The sequence below is a fragment of the Ziziphus jujuba genome, chromosome 7 (genome assembly GCF_031755915.1).
Source record: "Ziziphus jujuba cultivar Dongzao chromosome 7, ASM3175591v1".
Lineage (NCBI taxonomy): Eukaryota > Viridiplantae > Streptophyta > Magnoliopsida > Rosales > Rhamnaceae > Ziziphus > Ziziphus jujuba.
In genome coordinates this window covers 1,330,930-1,351,767 of record NC_083385.1, presented here as the reverse complement: position 1 = coordinate 1,351,767, position 20,838 = coordinate 1,330,930, and the positions used below count along the sequence as shown (strand labels likewise).

The following is a 20,838-nucleotide window of genomic DNA, read 5'->3' as shown; positions in this document are numbered from 1 at the left end:
CTCATCAAGTTTGAAATTCTGAAGCCTTCTCCAAGTTGCCACTTCTCTTAGAGACTTGAGAGGGTCTTTTCAGGCCTTTTCATGTGGTTTTTTGGGTCGATGCCCCATCCATTGGGTTACTTACGTGGGCTCAAGTAATGTCCAGGAAGTCCATAAATATCATTTTGGGCTGGCGATGAATTTGCCGGTTGAACTGGTTAACATATCACAACTCACGGGTGCATGGTTTAGGTATCTTCGGCTTTTCAAGCAATTAATCCCGCAATTTGTTTTTGGGCAAAAACCGATATGAGAAGATGGTAGCTTTCTTCTTGGTTTTTAAAGATGGAATTGAAAAATATAAAATTGGGTTTCTCAAATGGAAACAAAAAATGAAAAATGGAACAGTTTAAACTTTCAGACAGAAGAACTTACTCGGGATAAACAATATAAAAAATTTAGGAAAAAAATCAATATTATCGATCTCTCACATTCTCTTGCCAGTGGCCAATCATCGCAAAAATATTTGTGGCTCTATCCATTCCTTTGAACATAAAACGCAAAGTTGTTTATCCAAAATTTACAAAGAACTGCAAATATTCCAAGAATGATATACAACACATCCTACCCTTTTCTTTTCTTTTACATTTTGGGCATCTCCTGCATTTGCATCCCTGCGGTGCAGTCAATTTAACAACAAAGTTCAAATAGGAACAATGAGGTTTGTTAACGTTGTTAAAATTGTAGAAAAAGTTCCTTAACAGGCAATAACCCATAAAGGAGTACAAAATGAAAGTTAATATCATAAATTTGAAAGCTGAGCCAATTGCTTCTGAGAATATTGAAGTTACATACATGCAGATTTGCAGGAGAGAAGGAGATCAGCTCGTTGCCGGTGGAAATTCTGAAGCTGCCGAACCCACATAGCTGACATGTACTTCTTGAGGAAGCAGGTGATATTTAATATGAAGATCTTCAAATATTTTCTTCATCTCTAATACTAGTTCGGACCTGCGGTTGGTCTTATCACCATAGTTCTGAAAATTTATAGTATGTGTAATATAGAGAGCCATTTTCATCTTGTTCACATCTTCAATCTCCTTTACCACCACACTATGACCAGGACGCCAGTGTTGAGGCTTGCTCTCCAAATACCTGAATATTTTTTTTTTTTTTTTTCCGAAAGTTTAATTACTCATCTTTCTAAAATATAGTGAACACAAGACAATGAATTCAACATACCCTTTTATTCTTGATTTTAGGGCTCCAACAGTCTCAATTGAGGTAGAGACATCAATCGCAAATTCAACAGAATCGCTCATTTCTGGGCTCCTGAAGAAGTTGCTGATGGGTTTTGTTGCCAGAACAGTGTTCGGATAAAAAATTTTCTCGTTGTCATATCTCAAGAAGACCGTATTTAATATGTTCATCTCTTCAACAATCATCTGCAAAGGCATCAAGATATAAGCAAGGTTGACTTAAATATGAGAAAATGTATCTTCATGACCAGAGATTTTTACCTGTACTCCATCGATAACACAACGATCCCCCACATCGAATGGGTGCATCACAAATACAAATATGATGGCTTCAAACACAGTTTTAGCAGTGTTGCCAAACATGAACGCCACCAATAAAAGCTGGGATGAAATGAAGACAAGTATTTGTGTTGTCAAAAATCCCATCAAGATTAACCACACAACAATGATCACAACAATTACAATCATCGAGACAAGCCTATTCAGCTCGTCAATGGCTGTTTTGGTATCATTCAAAGAATGGGCCAGCGATTTGCGTTCAAGGTAAACATTCACCTGAAAAACCAAAAATGAACGTACAAGAATTAGGTAAATATTCAAGACATAACTACTCCAAATTGTGTAGATTTAAGTGGAACCAAGGAAAATAAGAAAGTAGGAAAAGTTGGTTATTTGAAATTATGAAGCAAAGATGAAAAGGTATTTGATAAAGAACTTACCAGCCAGTTCTTTAAAGATTTTCTCTTGATCTTTCCAGTTTCGACCGCTCCTTCAAACAGAGGAAGCACAAGGTCCACCTCTTCCTTTCTCATAAAGCGCAAAAGGTCATCTTCATCAATGTACCTAATCCATTAACAGACAAGTCAGATAAATGTGCAACCTTGAGAAAATTCTATAAATTTTGGAAAAAAGGCAGATTTCTCACTTGCTATGAGGCTTGGCGACATTCTGGAAAATCCGATAAGCTGCAGCTTTTGCTTCCCATTCACTTGTGATCTGCTCATCCTTCGGCTCGTCCTCATCATCATCAACAAGTGTAGTCAATCCAGAACTATTTATCACGCTGATTAAACCTTTCATTGTCCAAGCAGAAACTTTCTCTTGCTTCATCTTTTTGAGCTTCTCAATATCAATGACCTCTTCTTTTCCTGCCTGTTTGTTCTCATCTTTTTCCTTGAAATTTCTAAAACTCAATTGTCCTGTACTCGCTGTGCTCCCCACCCTCTCTGCCATCTCCATCAATGGAGGCCCAGATAGGGTCCTCAAAATATACTGATGAAAGATTGATTCTTGAATCCGATCAAAGAACCTGGTGGCCTGGAAGTTAGAAGCTACTATTTTCAACAACAAAGTCTTGGCCAACCAAATGGCTGCTCCTATTAAACAAGAAGCTAGAGCCCTTGTAACATAATTAAGAACCTTGGTAGTGTCCTTAGACCTCTTCACTCCACGATTGATCAACAAACCCCATGCCAAAAGTACCAAACCTAACCAAATGAAAATCTGCACACTTCTCTTCAACCCATAAACAAAATACAAAACCTTCTTCTTCAGGAAAAAATTCATCTCAATCAGAAAAACCAAAACATTAATCAACCACTCGGTTACTAATCTACCGCAGATTATTACCAAAACCAGCACACACCATTTCCATATTTCCAAACCCCAAATCATTTTGTCTACCAATCTGTTGACAGTTAAGCTAGCAATTAAAAAAGCAATAATGAACACAAATGAAAACCATTCAATCAAGGCCAACAATTTCACCTTCTTTCTGTACCTCTCACTCACTTTAAGATTTGCAGTCTTATAGACATCATCATCATCATCTTCTTCACCTCCTGGAGTTCCAATCAAAGGGGTTCTAGGGGTTATGGGGCCTGATTTGAGAGTTTCTCCGGGAGTTGTGACATTGAGTTTAGGCGAACTTCCAAAGGATGAGTTCCTGTTGGACTTTATGCGGGCCTTCTCTTCAGCCAAATTTGCATCGGTGGGCCCTGGTGGCTCCACCAATCTGGACTTGGGTTTGGAGAACGCCGACCTCGACAGCGTTGCTCGTCGAGAAAGGGGCTCGGTTGGGATCTTCGGAGGCTTACTCACAGTGGGGCTCGGCTTTGCAATTGAAATCTCTGGAGAAGCAGATTCAGAAGTGGTCGTTTCGACTCTGCATCTTAGACTCTGAAGCTCTTTTAGCTCAATGTTCGAATATTTGGCTGCATTTGGTGAAGACCCAATTTGGGAATTCGGAGAAAAAGCCTGTGATGCCGAAGAAGAGCCTCCTAGAGTTTCTTTTGCCGCACCGAAAGTTTCTTCGGTTCCCGAAATCTGAAGAATAACTTCGTTTCTTACTTTATTTTCGGCCACGCTTTTCCCGCCCTCCATTGTCTCTCCTTTCTTTTCTTTCTATTTTTTTTTTAAATACTGTAGCAAATGATCAAACAAGTCAGTTACACCATAAGATCAGCAAAAGCTTCCGTGGCTTTGAGTTTTTCCGGGAAAATTTACAAACTTTCCGGGGAAAAAACGTAGGAAATTAAATAAAACAGGTAGAGTATAATGCTCTGTTTGTTTAGGAAATTAAAAGAGTAGAGAAATCGTTGCAGTTTGATTACAACAATCCACTAAATCCGACAGAGTTGTGAGATTCAGAATCTTGGTAGATATTCAGAATCTTGTTCGAGACTAGCAGAACATAAAAGGAATTAAAGGACACGTTTATTTATTGGTTTCTAAAAACAAGAAAAACAGCTTTTTGGAATCTGTTTTAACAAAATAAGCAAACTCTTTTGCTTTTACAACAAAAATAATTCCCAATAGAAATTAGAATTTCTGGGAATTAGAGTTGGAGATAATCGTGAAACTTTAAGCTCAGAGAGCTGAAACTTGGCTCTGTATTCAACCCCTATGAATTGTTGACTCCAAGAGAGCGAGATAGAGAGAGAGAGAGAGAGAGAGAGAAACAAAGGAGGAAAGTATGAGTTGCCGCTTTTGCCTCCCGGGTTTGATTATTTAAATATATAGCAAGCAGCAAAGCGTTTCACCGAACAAATTGTACTTTTCTTGATCATAATATTTTTTTACTAATATTATAATCATATCAACTTTAATATTGAATTATTATGCAGCTTCTTTTTTTTTTTTTTTTTTAAATCATTTTACTTTTTCCTATAATTATTAGAGACACGTGAAGAAATGGACTAAACATCGATGTATTTTTTAAGGAAAACATAAGAATATATATACATATATATACATATATATATATATATATTTTTTTTTTCCTTAGGTAGAGAAGGTTGAAGATAAAACAAGGAAAAGTCGTGAAAATATAAGCGGATTTACGAAAAAACCATAAAATGGCCGAATTATGTCAGCTGTCCCCCTAGGTCCTTCATTTTTTGTAATTGAAATAGCGGGGAGCTTGAGCTGGAGACCATTTCTCGCTCGCAGAAGGTGGTTGGTCTATTTAAAAAAAAGAAAAAAGAAAAAAAAGAAGCAATTATATATATTCATGGATTGTTTATATCCATGAACAAATAAATGTTTGAATTAATTAAGTACAAAAAGGTCCATCATAATTGTGACAATTTTCAGGTTGAGAGAAGAAAGTTTTAACTCAGCTTTCTGTTTCCAAAAAACCTAAGATTGGAAAAATTACGTTTTGAAACTTGTTTAGAACTATTGAAAAAGAGCCATTGAAGTACAACTTTTTGCCCCAAAAAACTGTTTTCATAGCAACTTTGAAAGGCCAGTAGCTAACGAATTTTGATAACAATAATTGTAGTTGAAATTAAGGTAATATATTTTAAAAAATTAGATGTTAGCTATTATACTTCAATTTTAGTCACCAAATACACTCTACTTTTTTAGATATTTTCTTTTAATTTAAAAAAAAAAAAAAACCAATTCATTAAAGAAAACATTTTGCATATAAACCAATGTCTTGCACGATATCAGCTGTCACCAACATCATTGCACGTGTTTGTTATTCAAATTGTTATCTTTTACAGATTGGAGTCACGTTTATATTATATTTTTAATTGGGTGTCTAATGTGAAGATCTAGCATATGATTTTTTCCGTCTTTTTTTTTTTTTTTTAATTACAACTTGGGAAATGGAGAATTTTCATCCAGTTAAAATTCTAAGTTTAGAGGTGCAAGGTCGAATCCAAAAATGTTGTGAGAGGGAGTTACCCAATATTACTATTTTTTTTTAAAGTGAAAATGGAACAAATTTGGGACATATTAAGTAGAGAGAAGAAAAATATTATAGTATATGACGGAGATTGTACTCCACACTTTTTTTTTTCCTTTTTTGTTTTTTTTTTTTTTCATAGAGTTGGAAATAAAAAACATAATGGCTTCGATACTTAAGTTGCTCCTGCAAGCCCTCCAAAAGGTCAACTTTAAATCTTAAATTCTAAACTAATTACACATAATAAGTTAGAAGTATTTATTTAAGAAAATTATATTACAAACTTAATTCAAATAAACATTTAATGTTAATAGCAAATTAAAAAAAGAATAGATGAAAAAAAAAGATTTTAAATTTTTTTTAAAATAAAAATATAATGTTAATTGCAAATTTGACAGTCGAAATGAATTATCAAAATTTTGATATATAAATATTCCATATAAAATTACAAAATTTATAATCTGTTTATTATGAAATATCAAATATGATATTTTACATTAACTTTATCATAAATATATAATTTATAAGGATTACATTAAATTTAAAGGATCAATATATTACTTTTTATTTTTTTATTTTTTTCAGGTGGCGGTGAGGGGGAAATTATATATATATATATATATATATGTATGTATAATATGGGCTTTGGGGGCCCTGCCCACCTCCTCTCGAAGCCACCCCTGTAACTGTAAAGGCGTACTTTCAATACGAATACCTATCACCAATAAAAATATTTTAATTTGCATTATCCGTCACCAATAACTTAAGAAAATTATAATTAATCGAACTTTTACGTAACGAAAACCAGCAAATTATATTTAGATATATATATAATTAGCTTCTAAAAATTATGAATATTAATGCACAAGAAACTTTTAATTTAATAAGGTGGTATATATAAATTTTTTGGGTAAAAAATTAGGTGGTATATATTGCATCATATATTAGTTGATATTGGAATTTCCATGTTCGACTAAGCTTCTGCTTTCCTATTTATTGGAGTGAAAAATGGCTCGTAAATTATGAAACTTAAGTAGCACGTTTTATCATTATTATCATTTTTGAAAGAGAGACTTTAATGCAAGTTTATGTTTTAAGTTTAAAATTGGTAGATTAATCAGGCTTGGACTAGCATATTCAAAAACCATTTAAAGCACGTTGACCCAAAATAAAAAAATGAGGTCTACCAAATTGCATTATTATCTTGCTTTCCTCGTGTTGTGATTTTAATATATATATATATATATATATATCTATGCAATTTGGGTTCATTAAAAAAAATAAATAAATAAAGTTGTGTTTGACATGGTTTCTAAGAAGGCAAAAATAACTTTAAAAGTTGATTTTGAAAATGCATGAATAATTTTTAAAAAATATTTATTGTTTTTAAAAATATTTTTAATCAAAACTAATGTAAAATAATTTATTTAGAAAGTGCTTATGAAGAAGCAAAAATATAAACTATGCAAAATATGATCTAATTCAAAATTAGACTTTTGAAATTTAAAACAGATAAGCTACCACCGTACATGCGAAATAAGTCTATTCCAAATTATTGATGATGAAAAAAATGTAGAGAGAGAGAGAGAGAGAGAGTCTATTCAAAATCATCCCAAGATTCCATTATTGTTTTCAAATTTGTTTTGCCAAAAAAGTAGTTCGAGTTACCAAAAAAGAAGCGATTATTTCTTGGCAAAACAAAAAAATAAAATATTCTTTCGACCATTCATAGAGAAAATTTTGACTCAAGACTTTCATAAATATCATTTCTTTTGAGCCATATACCGGGATCCCCGTAGACTTTGACTCACCGAATACGGTGGCCTTGCTCTAAATTACTTTAAAACTTCAAAAAAAAAAAAAAAAAAAAAGGGTTCCATGCTTTTGCAAATATAATTTTTATTCTGTTTGATTGTTATTTACTTGCTATTTGTTTTTTTTTTTTTTTTGTTTGGCTCTAAATAATTAATTCCAGATATGAACGTAATATGGAGAATGTCTGCATGATGCAGATGGATAAATCAAAGCAGTCTTTTTGCTCCTAGTTTTGAAAGTTTGGTGAGAAAGGGACAGCTATGAGCTATGTGAAAAAAAAAAAAAAAAAATTGTGGATCAACTATTTCTAAAATAAAAATGGATTGATATAATTTAAGAGGGATAAATACATTTCGATGTCCTTTATAATTATAAAATTTTCAATTGAACATTTTAAAATCAATTTTGACATATTCATATTTTATATTTGAAAAATTATTTTAATATGGTCCAATTATATTATAACAGATTTCGACAAATTGGAGTTATATGCATTTCATGTGATCTCTAAAAATTATTTTTTAAATTTCATTTGTTTATTTTGTAGGAGTAAAAGAAAAAAAAAACATTTAATACCCTTTAAAATCACCGAACATCATTTTGGGTCATGAAAATCGATTTTCTCATATTGATTAAATATATATATATATATATATTATATGTTTAACAAAATCTAAAAGCTTAAACAAATTAGATGCTAAAAAATTTTTGAAAACACGATAAAAATACAAAATAGTAAAAAAAAAAATTTGACAGCATCAAAAAATACCAAATGCTCAAAAAAAATCTGAGAGTCCAAAAAAATACTAAATGTCAAAAAGAAAAATTGAAAGTATGATAAAAAAAAAATACTAGATATTAAAAAAAAAGATTCGAGAGTCTAATAAAAGTATCAATTGTTCAAACATCTAATATTTTTTTACCATCTAATTTTTTTTCCAAACTTTTAGATTTTTTTTTAACATCTATTTTATTTTATTTTGGGTTCTCGATATATATATATATATATATATATATATTTGAAATATCTGGTATTATTTCAAACACTTGGATTATTTTTTAATGAACTGGTAATTTTTTTGGCTTTCAAAATTGTTTGAATATCTAATACTTTTTTTAAGCTCTTGAAATTTTTTGAATATATGATTTTTTTTATTATACTTTCAATTTTTTTGCACTATTTGTTTTTTTTTATTTTTTTACTCTTAGGTTTTTTTAAATATCTGATATTTTTTTGAGATTGTCAAATTTTTTTTTACTATATGATATTTTTGTCGTGTTCTTAAAAGTTTTTTAGCTCTTAAATTTTATTAAACATCTAATATTCTTTATCAATATGAAAAAATTGATTTTAGAGACTAAAAATGAAGTTCAATGATTTTAGAGGGTACTAAAGTGTTTTTTCTTTTACTCTTACCAAATAAACAAATAAAATTTAAAAAATTATAAAAAATGAGTTTTGAGGGGTTACATGAGGTGCATATGGTCCCAATTTCATGGAATCCGTTAAATTTAACGCAGTTGGACCATATTGAAATAATTTTTCAAATAAAAAATATGAAAATGTCAAAATTGATTTAAAAAAGTTTAATTGAAACATTTATGATTATAAACAGTACTAAAATACATTTATTCCAATTTAATATGTTAATTTTTTTATTATTATTTTTATTACATGTTAAAAAATTTTATGAATCAACTATGTAAAAATAAATGATCTTAAATCCATCTGATTTTATCTTTAACTATATTCATTACAACTTAATTCCTTAAAAAATAAACAGTGGGTTTAATCAAAGACATGATGCTGTTTCCTCGAGTTAGAAGAAAATGTCAGTCTTTAATTTCCAAAATATTTAATCCCCATTGAAATTCAAATTTTATTATAAAAATAATAATAATAATAATATGCATACAGATTGGAGGAAACTTCTCTATGAATGTATACAGTACTTGAGCGGCGTGTATATAAAATGCACACTACGCCCGCCAGAATGAATTTTGAGTTTAATTGGAGAACAAACCTCAACATATATGGGGCTATTAACGCAACTTATGTATAGGTCTATTGAAAATAGTCAATAACTCAATATTACATGTAAGAGAAAATCAGTAAAAGCCAAGAAACTGAACCAACCAAATCATAAATATATACATATAAAGATATTGAAATATTGATCAAACTGAAATCATATATATATATATATATATATATAAAAGATAATGAGTGACTAGTGTGGTAAAAAATTAACATATATAGAAAAGACAATAGAATCAAATTACACAGTGAAAGCAAAAGCGATGAAAATTAAAGTTATATATGAACTAGTTTAACTAATAAATTAGTTCCTGAATTTAACAGGTTCAAAATCTGATTGGAAAAAGAAAACTTGTCTAGCATCCGTAAAGGGATAGTCCAAGCGAACCACTTTGGAAATGATGGGATGATTGTTATTGTTTTGGAACTTGTAAAATATCATTCTGAAGAATCCTTTCATGACTAAAACATCAGCATTGCAGAAACCAACAGGAGAAGAGACAGGTTCCACTTGGTTAACCTCTTCAATGTTAATTTCGCTTCTTTTCCTCCATACAACATGATGATGATTATGATGATGATGATGATGATGATGATGACGATTCTGATTATAATCCTCCAACACCCACAATTGTATGCACTCTTTATTTCCCATGAAAATCAATCCTAACCGCCCTTGGTATTCCACAAGCTGAGTCTCGTCGTAACAATACTCATTCTCATAAGCGGCCTTCGGCGCTGCAAAGATTCCCCAACTCTCCGTCTCCAAATCGAAGACAAATATTTGTTTCTTTGAGATTAGCCAATAGAGTTTACCGCGAACTGACACGGCAGGTGGTTTTGAAAGCAAAAAGGCATCATCAGGCAGCCTTATACAATTGAGCCTCTTCCATGCCCAATTTTCCGAATCGAAAATCTCGCACCTGACCACGTAAGTACGGTTTACGTCGGAAGAGAACCGAACAATCTTGAATCGCAAACCATCGCGATGGGACCCCAACACCACGATAGCAATAGCTTTGGTGGAGAAACGGCGAGTGTTTGGACTGGGTATGGTTCTCCATTGTTTAGTAGCGGGCTTGCAAACATAATACCTCATGTAGTTGTAGTCGCACAGAAGAATTATTCCCTGTGTTCTGGCAGCGGCTAGAATCTTCACAGAACCAGCTCCTGCAGGAGGTAAGAACGAGAGGGACAGTTTGGTATTTTCATCAACATCGTCCTGTTTTGCTGCTTCTTCTTCAATGGGAAGAAAGCTTGAGAAATAGCCTTGAGGGTGCTTCAAGTCTTGAATGAAGAAGCCGGAGATGACTTTATCTATTCTTTTGAAAAAGTGCTGAGTGAAGTTTGAGTCGTAAGTGGTTTCGTACCATTCTTTATTCAACAATCTGCAACGACCCAGGGTTTTCAGTGAAGTTCGGCTTAAAATCTGAAATATTATATCATCAGGAGGATGACCAACAACTATTGAATCGTCCATATCTAAAGAAAGCTAAAGAGAGCAGAAAAAAGTGACCCGCTGACGAATCGGTGACGATCGACCTAGAAAAGATGTGTGTTTGTGTGTGTGTGTGTGTGTGTGTGTGTGTGTTGTATATATATTTAGAAACTTGGGGACAAAGAAACAATTTTAATTCAATTCTGTTTAGGAAATATCAAAGTATCTTATGTCATAAGTAATTGGAAGTGGATAGGAAAAGGGAAATTAATCTCTATACAATTAATAAGAAAGCTCTTCCTAGCTTGCTCTATCATGTTTAGAAGGAATGTCCATTCAAACATAGTCTATTAACTTTCCAAAATTAATATAACGAAATAAATAAATAAAAAATCCTAATTAAACTCTTTTATATATATATATATATATATATATATAAAATATTTTCTTGGTTCGCCAAAATCTAAATTAAAGTCATGAATTTTCAGTTGTTGCACTCATGATTTATGTGTGCAACTGAAATCGCTAACAGCATGATTGCATATATATCCCTCTATATATACAATAATGCAGGAATAATAGGTGCATGCAAAACTATAATATTTATATACGGATCTATTTGCAACAATTTCGGATAATATCAAATATCAAGCGGATAGAGACAATTTTTTTTATTTTTTATAAATGAATAAGTAACAGTTAGAATCTGGAAATAATGTCTAAATTACTTAATATAATATCATGAATTCATGACTTAAAAAAATTACTTAATATATATATATATATATATGCATATATATTAATATATATATATATATACATGCATATTAATATGTAACAATTGGACCAAAAGGCCCATCCAAGTGGCCCAATTTGGGAGGGGTGGAAGAGAACCCACCTTAGGCCCAAAGGACGCACTACGAGGGAGGTTACGGGTTTAAAAGTGCAGGAGTGGCTCTCTCTTCCGAAGTCCAAAGGTCATGCTCTGAGGGGGAACTCGAGATTGAAAGTGCTGGAGTGACTTTAGGAAATTGGGCTGAGCCTCCCACAGATTTATGCGTGGGCCACGATGAGGACAACCTTGGACCCCTCCCCACCCCAGGTATGGCCATTGCTCGAGTAGGCATTCAGCCAAATTCTTGTAACGATTTGAGAAGACACCCTCAAACAGAGGAGTTGAAATCTGGGATGACATGTTCTCCCTGTATTCCCTCTTCAAAATTACGCTTAAAAAATTTGGCCAGAGGCTTGATTTCGCATGATAGAGTAGGGGTTTCTATGTTGGAGGATTCTCATGATAGCATTAAGAAGGACAATCTAATGGCTGAGGAAGCGGGCCATACCAGCCCTCATCCCCCCCTCAATGAATGTCATTACCTGGAACTGTCGAGCCTTGGGGAAGGCCTCGACAGTCATAGGCTTGCAAGGCCTTGTTAGAAATTACTCCCCCAACGGTCTTTCCTATGCGAAACAAAATCTAATAAGGAGCAAATGGAAAAGATTGGTAGAAAATTAACGTTCGATAATTCTTTTTTCTGTTGAAACGAAGAATTCCAAAGGAGGATTGGCCTTGTTCGGGAATAAATGCTGGAAATGGTCCATCTTCTCTGTTTCGAATTGGACCATTGGTGTTCTAGTGGAAGTAGAGGGAAATGAAAGTTTTATGTTGGGAGGACCTATCTCAGAAGGTCAAAACCGATTCGAAGTTATGGGCTTCCCTGAGTAATTTTAGGGGAATTTGGCCCAATACCCCCATAAGACCGAGTTTCATGAATTTTGCCCCCTCAATTCATTTCTTTTTTATCTACCCCTTAATATCCTTTATAACCCTCAAACAAAAAACAATTACTTACATATCCTTTTATTTATTTTAAAATATATAAAAAAAAAACACTTGGTGAGCGCAAAAACCCATGGCGTGAGAACCAGAGGCCGTATCATCGAGACCATTTTGTGGAGATCGCGGCTTTTCAGTCAGCCGCCGGCGCGGTACTGTGTGATGTAGCGCAGAGAAAGGTGAAGATTGAAGAAGATGGCATGGAGGCAAATGCTCTTCAAGGGGAGCCCAATTTCTCAACCCCTTTCACCAACTGGGTTCGCTAGATTCTTCTCCAAGCCATCCCCTTATGCAGGTTAGTGATTTTTTTGTCCTGGGTTTAGTAACCCATAAAAAGATTTTCTTACTTTCTGTTCGGTTCCCAGAGCAAGAAAAGAGAATTGATAAAGAAGAAAATTTTTCTGGGTTCTTGTGAATTTTGTGATTTGAACTTTGTAAAAAAATTGTCGATAGAAAGAGAGATCCAAGTAGCTGTTTTTGGCTGCTGAGTTAGAATCGAAATGGGTAAAATTGAATTTTATGTGTAAATCCAGGATTTACAGAGTGAGAAACTTGGCTGGTATTGAAGTTAATAGATTCACAGATAGGAAACATAAAGGAAAAAATGATGAATAAGGTTGATTATGCTTAGTTTCCCGCATTGTTTGGTTGGTGAGAAAGATGGGGAATAAAGGAAAAGGAAATATTGGTTTATAATTTATTTATCATTATTTGAGAAACTTATCTATACCAAGCTGATTACTGAATGCTGAATAACTCTTTAAGTTGGAAAAAGAAACATGGTTTTTGTTTCAACGTTATTATAGCATTGAAAAACCGTGTTCACTCTTGTCTGGTTGCTAAATGACTGATAAAGATGAAGAAAAGCAGAATTTGATGTTCTCTGTTTCGGTGATTTTACTTTTAGTGACTGGGAATTAATCCTACAAATCATGTTTTATGTTGGCTCAAGTGAGCAAGATTCATGCTTCCTGATGAGTGATGTACTTGAGCATGAAAGTTTATATGAAATAAAATTTGTTAGAATTAGATTAGATTACTGTGAAAGTGTTATAGTCAGTAGGAGATCTAAAGTTGTTGCTTTTGTTGCAGTGAAAGTTGGAATTCCAGAATTTTTAAATGGAATAGGCAAAGGGGTGGAATCCCATGCGGCTAAGCTTGAAACCGAGGTGGGCGACTTCCAAAAACTGCTTGTCACTCGGACGCTCAGGCTGAAGAAACTTGGCATCCCTTGCAAACAGGTATTTCCTAAATCTTTATCTACTATATATGCACATACTTGAAGCCCTCTGCCTTTTGGGTATATTATAATTCTTTCAGTATATCCGTCAATACATCTGATAGTATTGCAGATCAGAAAATTTGGTTATAGATTGCTTGCTTAAATCTAAGTGAAAGATTTCATGAAAAGTAGGGTGATTAATTTATGTTTATGGTTTCTTAAACTCTTCTAACGAAGAAAGTTTAGGGATGCTTAAAGGAAACTCTGACTATCCGGGAATGGTTAATTTATCTTTTAGTTTGGCAATGGCACTGCAACTTGAAATCATCCTAGTTCTGGAGTTTTGTTCTTTGTTCTGTTCCAATGGTTGCAAATATTTTTGTTTTACTGGGCAAAAGTGAAAATGTTTCAGGAAGACAGCATGCAGAATTGCTTTGAGAGCTGTCATTTATATCATACTGGTAGAAAGAAAAGATGTTATTTAACGAATATGTTTACCAAAATTGAAATGCAGTGCCGGAGTATGTGTTGCTTTATATTTGGTAATGATATAAACTTTCTAAATACTGACTCAAATGAGTTTAGGCTTCTTCCCTAAGTGATGTAATATTTTCTTGTCTTGTTGTACTGACTTTTGCTTCTGAAATACTGTAGGCCTTGTCTTCTTCTTCATTTCTCTATCTAAGAAGAAAGAGTTAAAAGTAGTGCATATATTTTTTGTTCTGCTACTTGTTAAATTTGTTGGTGAAAGGCGTAATGAAAGTTGCGGTTTTCTTTAGGATTAAGTTCTTTGGGACTTAGCTTCATTTGATGGTTTGAAGAGATTAGATTACTTATATCTGAATATGATTTTTGTTTTTCAGAGGAAGCTGATATTGACACACGCCCACAAGTATAGGCTGGGACTATGGAGGCCTCGAGCGGTACCAATGAAATCCTAACTAGTTTAGGACTAGCTTGCTTATTGAGAATGTATCAAATGTCACATTACAGGTGGAACTATGCAGGTTTTACTTTTGTTTCTTAGTAAAGATGTCATTGCAGAGTGATGTAGGAAACATGCAGAATTTGATGTCATCTGGTGTTCAACGTTCACAATGCCTTGATAAGCCCATTATCATTGTGAAGTTTCGAATTATTTTGATATCCTTCTGGTTCAAATTAATTTGTTTAATTATCAACTTTATCCCGGATAACCAAATAATAGGATAAATGAGTTTTAATTAGTTCAACTTAGTTTAAAAAACAAGTAAGAAGTTGAATTAGTAATGAATATTCATCCAGCAATAATGTTTACAGTAGTGGCAGAGGCATAGACTATGCAATAGAATTCTCCGTTATTGTATTATGCTGTTTCTGCTACATGAAGAAATAGCTCTTTAAAAACTCGTTACAACCTCAAACTTAGTACTCTGTTCTGTAAGCCAAATTCAGCTCTCTCTGTTTGTGTCTCGAAACATAATACTCATCTAAATGGTAGTCGAACTCGAGACCTTATGTCTAAGATAAATGGAAGAATTCAGAGCTCCTTATCATGCTCAAAGCCAAACAAGTTGCTTTCATCTATAAAATAAAAGCGAAAATCATATAGTAAACTAAGAAGCAACATAGGCATAGTATCTTCAAACTTAATCGGCCTCAAAACTCCAACTGAATGGAGTTGGCTAAATACACAATTGGTTTTAAAGACTGCCATAATGCCAGTGACAACTGATGTACATGCTTGGAGTCTTAGGCACTTCAACATTCTCATCATATCTTCTGATGTATACAAATTCTACAATGGACCCAATAGAGGTACCTATAAGATAAAACATAAGGTAACTTCTGGTTAGAACTCACAAAATCCATGTTAGCAATAGCTGCAGACAGTTTATATGAGAACTCGACCGGTATAGAGAAAACATACGTGGGTAGAGAGGAGCAAGGTCCAGATGGGTTGTTATGGGTACAAAACTTGCTTCATGCCATCGAAAACCACTACATTGCTCCCTGGTTTGTAGTTCGTTTACACTGCAATCACATCTGGAGCAAGTTCCCGAATTCATAAAAAGCCTATTACAATGTATCGTGTAGTCACAAAGATTATAACATGAAAACTATTCTCAAGCTTGCGAACAAAAAACATAGGAGAAAGTACTTGAAACAGGTCATACTCATGAACAGATACACAAAAGGATGACAGAACATTTGGTTGCTAATTCATGCCTGCCAGTGCTACGTGTGGTGACAATATGTATGAGATTGGTTCCCCATACAGCCTGATCGAAAGATGAATTCATATTGCCCACTGGAGTAATTATAAAAGAATACAACAAAAATAAAGGAAAAAGATCGATGGGCAAATCGTACATGAATCCATATGGTTTTACAATTTTGAAGATGAACACAGGAAACTGCATCACATCATACACGAGAACCCAAGATACCTGAAAGTTAGAAAACAAATATACCAATACAGTTATCTTCACCTTGTAAAGTTACCCTAAAACAAGAGACATAACCCCAATAAGCAGAGGTATCTTTACCTTGTAAAATTATCACAAAGCAGAAGATAATGGTAACAGCCATCGCAATCAGGTTGATATTGGGTGATGATACATGTCACCTCCAATTGTAGCACCAATAGTTGGCGCTAAAGATGTTAGAGCTAAAGATGCGTCCAAAGCTGGGGAGCATTCTAGTGGCCCTCCAGATTCTAATTTCAGGGTATGCAATTGTTACTTGCACGCAAATTTGTATTTCATATGTTGTACTAATATATGTTGACTTATGTTTTGGATATTGATATTGATTAGCTTGCTTGCTTGGAGGCAAAAGTTGATGAATTAAATAAAGAGATGGCAGCGTTAAGGAAGATGCTTAGTTCTGTTATTGACCAACAAAAGCATCAGGTATCATTTAGACAACTTAGTATACTTTACTTTAGTGCTTCAGCATTATTAAATTACATATTGTAATTCAGCAATTACAATTTTTCCAGAGGGCATTTGTAGTTTCCCGACAGTTTCATCGGTAATTTCCCGAGGGTGAACAGTCATCAATTTTTTGCAAACTTTGATACACTTTTATGAAATTTTTTGATTTTCTCTCCTTAGTACAATTATAGAATCCATGTTTAGCATGTTTTTTCATTCAACACACCTTAGGGGCCTTGTGGGGTAAAAAAAATTGGCAAAACAATACGTACTGTACATCCTCGGGAAATTACCGACGAAACTGTCGGTAATTTTTCCAGAGGGCATTTGTAGTTTCCCGACAGTTTCGTTGGTAATTTCCCGAGGGTGAACAGTCATCAATTTTTTGCAAACTTTGATACACTTTTATGAATTTTTTTGATTTTCTCTCCTTAGTACAATTATAGAATCCATGTTTAGCATGTTTTTTCATTCAACACACCTTAGGGGCCTTGTGGGGTAAAAAAAATTGGCAAAACAATACGTACTGTACATCCTCGGGAAATTACCGATGAAACTGTCGGTAATTTTTCCAAGGGGCATTTGTAGTTTCCCGACGGTTTCGTCGGTAATTTCCCGAGGGTGAACAGTCATCAATTGTTTGCAAACTTTGATACACTTTTATGAAATTTTTTGATTTTCTCTCCTTAGTACAATTATAGAATCCATGTTTAGCATGTTTTTTCATTCAACACACCTTAGGGGCCTTGTGGGGTAAAAAAAATTGGCAAAACAATACGTACTGTACATCCTCGGGAAATTACCGACGAAACTGTTGGTAATTTTTCCAGGGGGCATTTGTAGTTTCCCGACAGTTTCGTCGGTAATTTCCCGAGGGTGAACAGTTAGCTTATTTTTTGCAAACTTTGATACACTTTTATGAAAGTTTTTGATTTTCTCTCCTTAGTACAATTATAGAATCCATGTTTTGCATGTTTTTTCATTCAACACACCTTAGGGGCCTTGTGGGGTAAAAAAAATTGGCAAAACAATACGTACTGTACATCCTCGGGAAATTACCGATGAAACTGTCGGTAATTTTTCCAGGGGGCATTTGTAGTTTCCCGACAGTTTCGTCGGTAATTTCCCGAGGGTGAACAGTTAGCTTATTTTTTGCAAACTTTGATACACTTTTATGAAATTTTTTGATTTTCTCTCCTTAGTACAATTATAGAATCCATGTTTTGCATGCTTTTTCATTCAACACACCTTAGGGGCCTTGTGGGGTAAAAAAAATTGGCAAAATAATACGTACTGTACACCCTTGGGAAATTACCGACGGAACTGTCGATAATTTTTCCAGAGGGCATTTGTAGTTGCCCGACAGTTTCGTCGGTAATTTACCGAGGGTGAACAGTTAGCTTATTTTTTGCAAACTTTGATACACTTTTATCAAATTTTGGGATTTTCTCTCCTTAGTACAATTATAGAATCCATGTTTTGCATGTTTTTTCATTCAACACACCTTAGGGGCCTTGTGGGGTCCAAAAAATTGGCAAAATATGCCGCACTGTACAACCTCGGGAATTACCGACGAAACTGTCGGTAATTTTTCCAGAGGGCATTCGTAGTTTCCCGACGATTTCGTCGGGAATTACCGAGGGTGAACAGTATACTTATTTTTTTGCAAACTTTGATACACTTTTATGAAATTTTATGATTTTATCTCCTTAGTACAATTATAGAATCCATGTTTTGCATGTTTTTTCATTCAACACACATTAGGGGCCTTGTGGGGTCCAAAAAATTGGCAAAATATGCCGTACTGTACACCATCCAGAATTACCGACGAAACTGTCGGTAATTTTTCCAGAGGGTATTTGTAGTTTACCGAAGATTTTCTCGGGAATTACCGATGGTGAACAGTTATTGACAAGAGAATCATGTACAAAAACTAAAAACAAAATCTGAATATGGAAGAAATTGGATCCTTTCACAAATATGGAAGTTTCCTTTTTTTTTTTTTTCTTTTTTGTTTATTACATTTTGGTATCTTTTTTTCTACAAAAATCCAGCTGAACACAACTCTATAATTCCTATGTTCCAAGATTATGTATAAGATTCAAAACATATTGGATACAAAGTCCTACAAGGTAGCAGACACGGCAAGACTTTGCTGGCATACCTCATGCTGAACCAGAATCCTGATATCCCAAACAAAAATATATAAAAGAAAGAAAAAATTTGTGAAAAATTAAGTGAAAATTCAAACTCCAATGCCTGTTATCAACTGGCCCAGCGTGAAGGATTCTTTTCACATATACCAGGTTAGGCCATCTGCCTCTGTGCTAATAAGCCTTTGCAATTCAAATTTTTTTATGATGCTGAAGAATGATGCCTAAAATTCACACAGCAGCATGCATCTCTAGTCGTCTTCGTGCTAAGATTTTCAAATTTGTTCAGAATGCTTTGAAGCAACCTGTGTGTCCACCGTTCTTGTGTCATGCTTTCTCTTGCTTCGTCTCTTTGATCTAGATGTGCGGGTCTTTGTAGGATGCTTTACAGCATGCTCTTGGATGCCCAACACTACATTTTCATTGGTAGGGAGTTCAGGAGGGGCATCAGGCCATGGTGTGCGTTTTGATGGTACATTGACCTCCAGAGGAGGATCAATTATCCATCTGTAAAGAGACCACACTAATGTCAAATGCATGTGCATAGGAAGAGATTCTGCTAAATGAATTTTAATTAAATAGGCAATTGACTGTCATGATTTTTGTGTGTCAATGATATATATTGAAATTTAGATGGCTTGATGAGGGGTGGGGGGAAAAAAAGCATTTCCATATGACAAAATTATTGACTAAAGGTAAAGATTTGCTGAACCAAAGTAAAATAAAAAGAAGCATGCTACATAAAATCATAGTACAATTATATAAGTCAATTGTTTAAAGGATTGTAGTCAAATTGCAAGCAAGAAAGCCCTTGGGAATGAGGTCAGAGGACTGAATAGAAATACATTGAAATTCCACACCAATACCACTTGACCACTTGAAACAATGCAATGACATTCACTTGAAAAGAGAAGTTGAGCATCATTGTCACATTCACAGGTAGGTTACTAATTTTAAGTTCTACCCATGTGTGATATTCAAAATCACAATTTCACAGCCACAATTTTATGCTTTGAAAATAAATTAGAGACGTATAGTACTTAGAAATTGAAGGATATAACAGCAGAAAGTTTAACATGACAAGATTATTACAAAACATTTCTACCAATTGTATATGATCATTGGCACTGTTGACTCCATCTATGCTTCAAATTTTTTAAACAACCATGACAGCTTTCAGAATGCAAAAACCATATGCACTATAAAATGGAAAATGGATTGGAGACACAATAGGAAAGAAGATATGGTACCTGTAGGGCCAAACCATAACCGCCATTCACATCTTGCTCGAAATAAAGTAACTGGAAAATAAAGCAATTAGATTATAAATTTAATGTCACACCAGCAACACAAAAGAAAATGCAGATGCAGAAAGAGAGAGAGAGAGAGTTCATAGTCATCAAACATGGTATATAAACAATTTAAATGCAAAAATATGAAATATACATACCTTAAATTTGCTTTGTGCATTTGAAGTAACTCTTTCTACAATACCACACTCGGCTTGTTGCTCGTTGATCGTAACACCAAAGAAATGAGCATTTTGCTTATCCACCTGCAACAAAACAAAATCAACCAAACGGAAAATTCCAGAAAGAATGAAAGTCCATGATAACAAACATGAAAGCACCTTTCCACTAACTGATGACAGAATGGAATGTATCCCTACTTGGCTGTACTCCATCTAGCATCATATCATCATACATATCTCTCAGCAAGAAATGCCTACCACCACCGTTATTTAAAAAAAAAAAAAACCAGAACACAACTTTCACAATTTCTCTTTCACAATTTCTCCCAAAAAAAAAAAAATTCCCAACACCACTAACAGAAAATCAAAATTAGAGCTGTTGCCTACCTGTTGCTTCTGCTTCTGCTCCTAAGGCTCTCTAAAATCCTGCAGTTTTCTCTCTGAGTCGCCTCTTCACCATCTCCTTCAAAACGCGCAGTCTCCACGCTTACAATCCGGCCGATTCATGAAAGG

At 33.9% G+C, this 20,838-nt stretch overlaps 3 protein-coding genes and 1 long non-coding RNA gene across 5 annotated transcripts; 1 reads left to right on the top strand and 3 right to left on the bottom strand.

Annotated features, from left to right (window-relative positions):
- Positions 1-520: 520 nt before the first annotated feature.
- LOC112488769 (mechanosensitive ion channel protein 10) lies at positions 521-4,218 on the bottom strand. 2 transcript variants are annotated; one of them, XM_025076519.3, is made up of 6 exons: positions 2,164-4,218; positions 1,958-2,081; positions 1,500-1,793; positions 1,222-1,424; positions 835-1,134; positions 521-653 (listed from the first exon to the last, which is right to left on the bottom strand). In XM_025076519.3, exons 1-5 carry the CDS (start codon positions 3,618-3,620, stop codon positions 861-863), a joined length of 2,352 nt encoding a protein of 783 aa, XP_024932287.1. In that variant the 5' UTR covers positions 3,621-4,218; the 3' UTR covers positions 521-653; positions 835-860. The 2 variants fall into 2 exon arrangements, with proteins under 2 accessions (XP_024932287.1, XP_024932286.1); XM_025076518.3 differs by having other exon boundaries at positions 521-1,134.
- Positions 4,219-9,590: 5,372 nt separating this feature from the next.
- On the bottom strand, positions 9,591-10,766 carry LOC107424041 (F-box protein At5g49610). The gene has a single exon (XM_016033731.4). It carries the CDS (start codon positions 10,764-10,766, stop codon positions 9,591-9,593), a length of 1,176 nt encoding a protein of 391 aa, XP_015889217.3.
- A 1,944-nt stretch (positions 10,767-12,710) lies between these two features.
- Positions 12,711-14,929, top strand: LOC132804520 (uncharacterized). The gene is made up of 3 exons (XM_060819085.1): positions 12,711-12,856; positions 13,654-13,802; positions 14,647-14,929. Exons 1-3 carry the CDS (start codon positions 12,757-12,759, stop codon positions 14,722-14,724), a joined length of 327 nt encoding a protein of 108 aa, XP_060675068.1. The 5' UTR covers positions 12,711-12,756; the 3' UTR covers positions 14,725-14,929.
- Positions 14,930-18,787: 3,858 nt separating this feature from the next.
- On the bottom strand, positions 18,788-20,532 carry LOC125419421 (uncharacterized). The gene is made up of 3 exons (XR_009639721.1): positions 20,305-20,532; positions 20,105-20,155; positions 18,788-19,361 (listed from the first exon to the last, which is right to left on the bottom strand). It is a non-coding gene; the product is annotated as an uncharacterized LOC125419421 (long non-coding RNA).
- Positions 20,533-20,838: the final 306 nt, after the last annotated feature.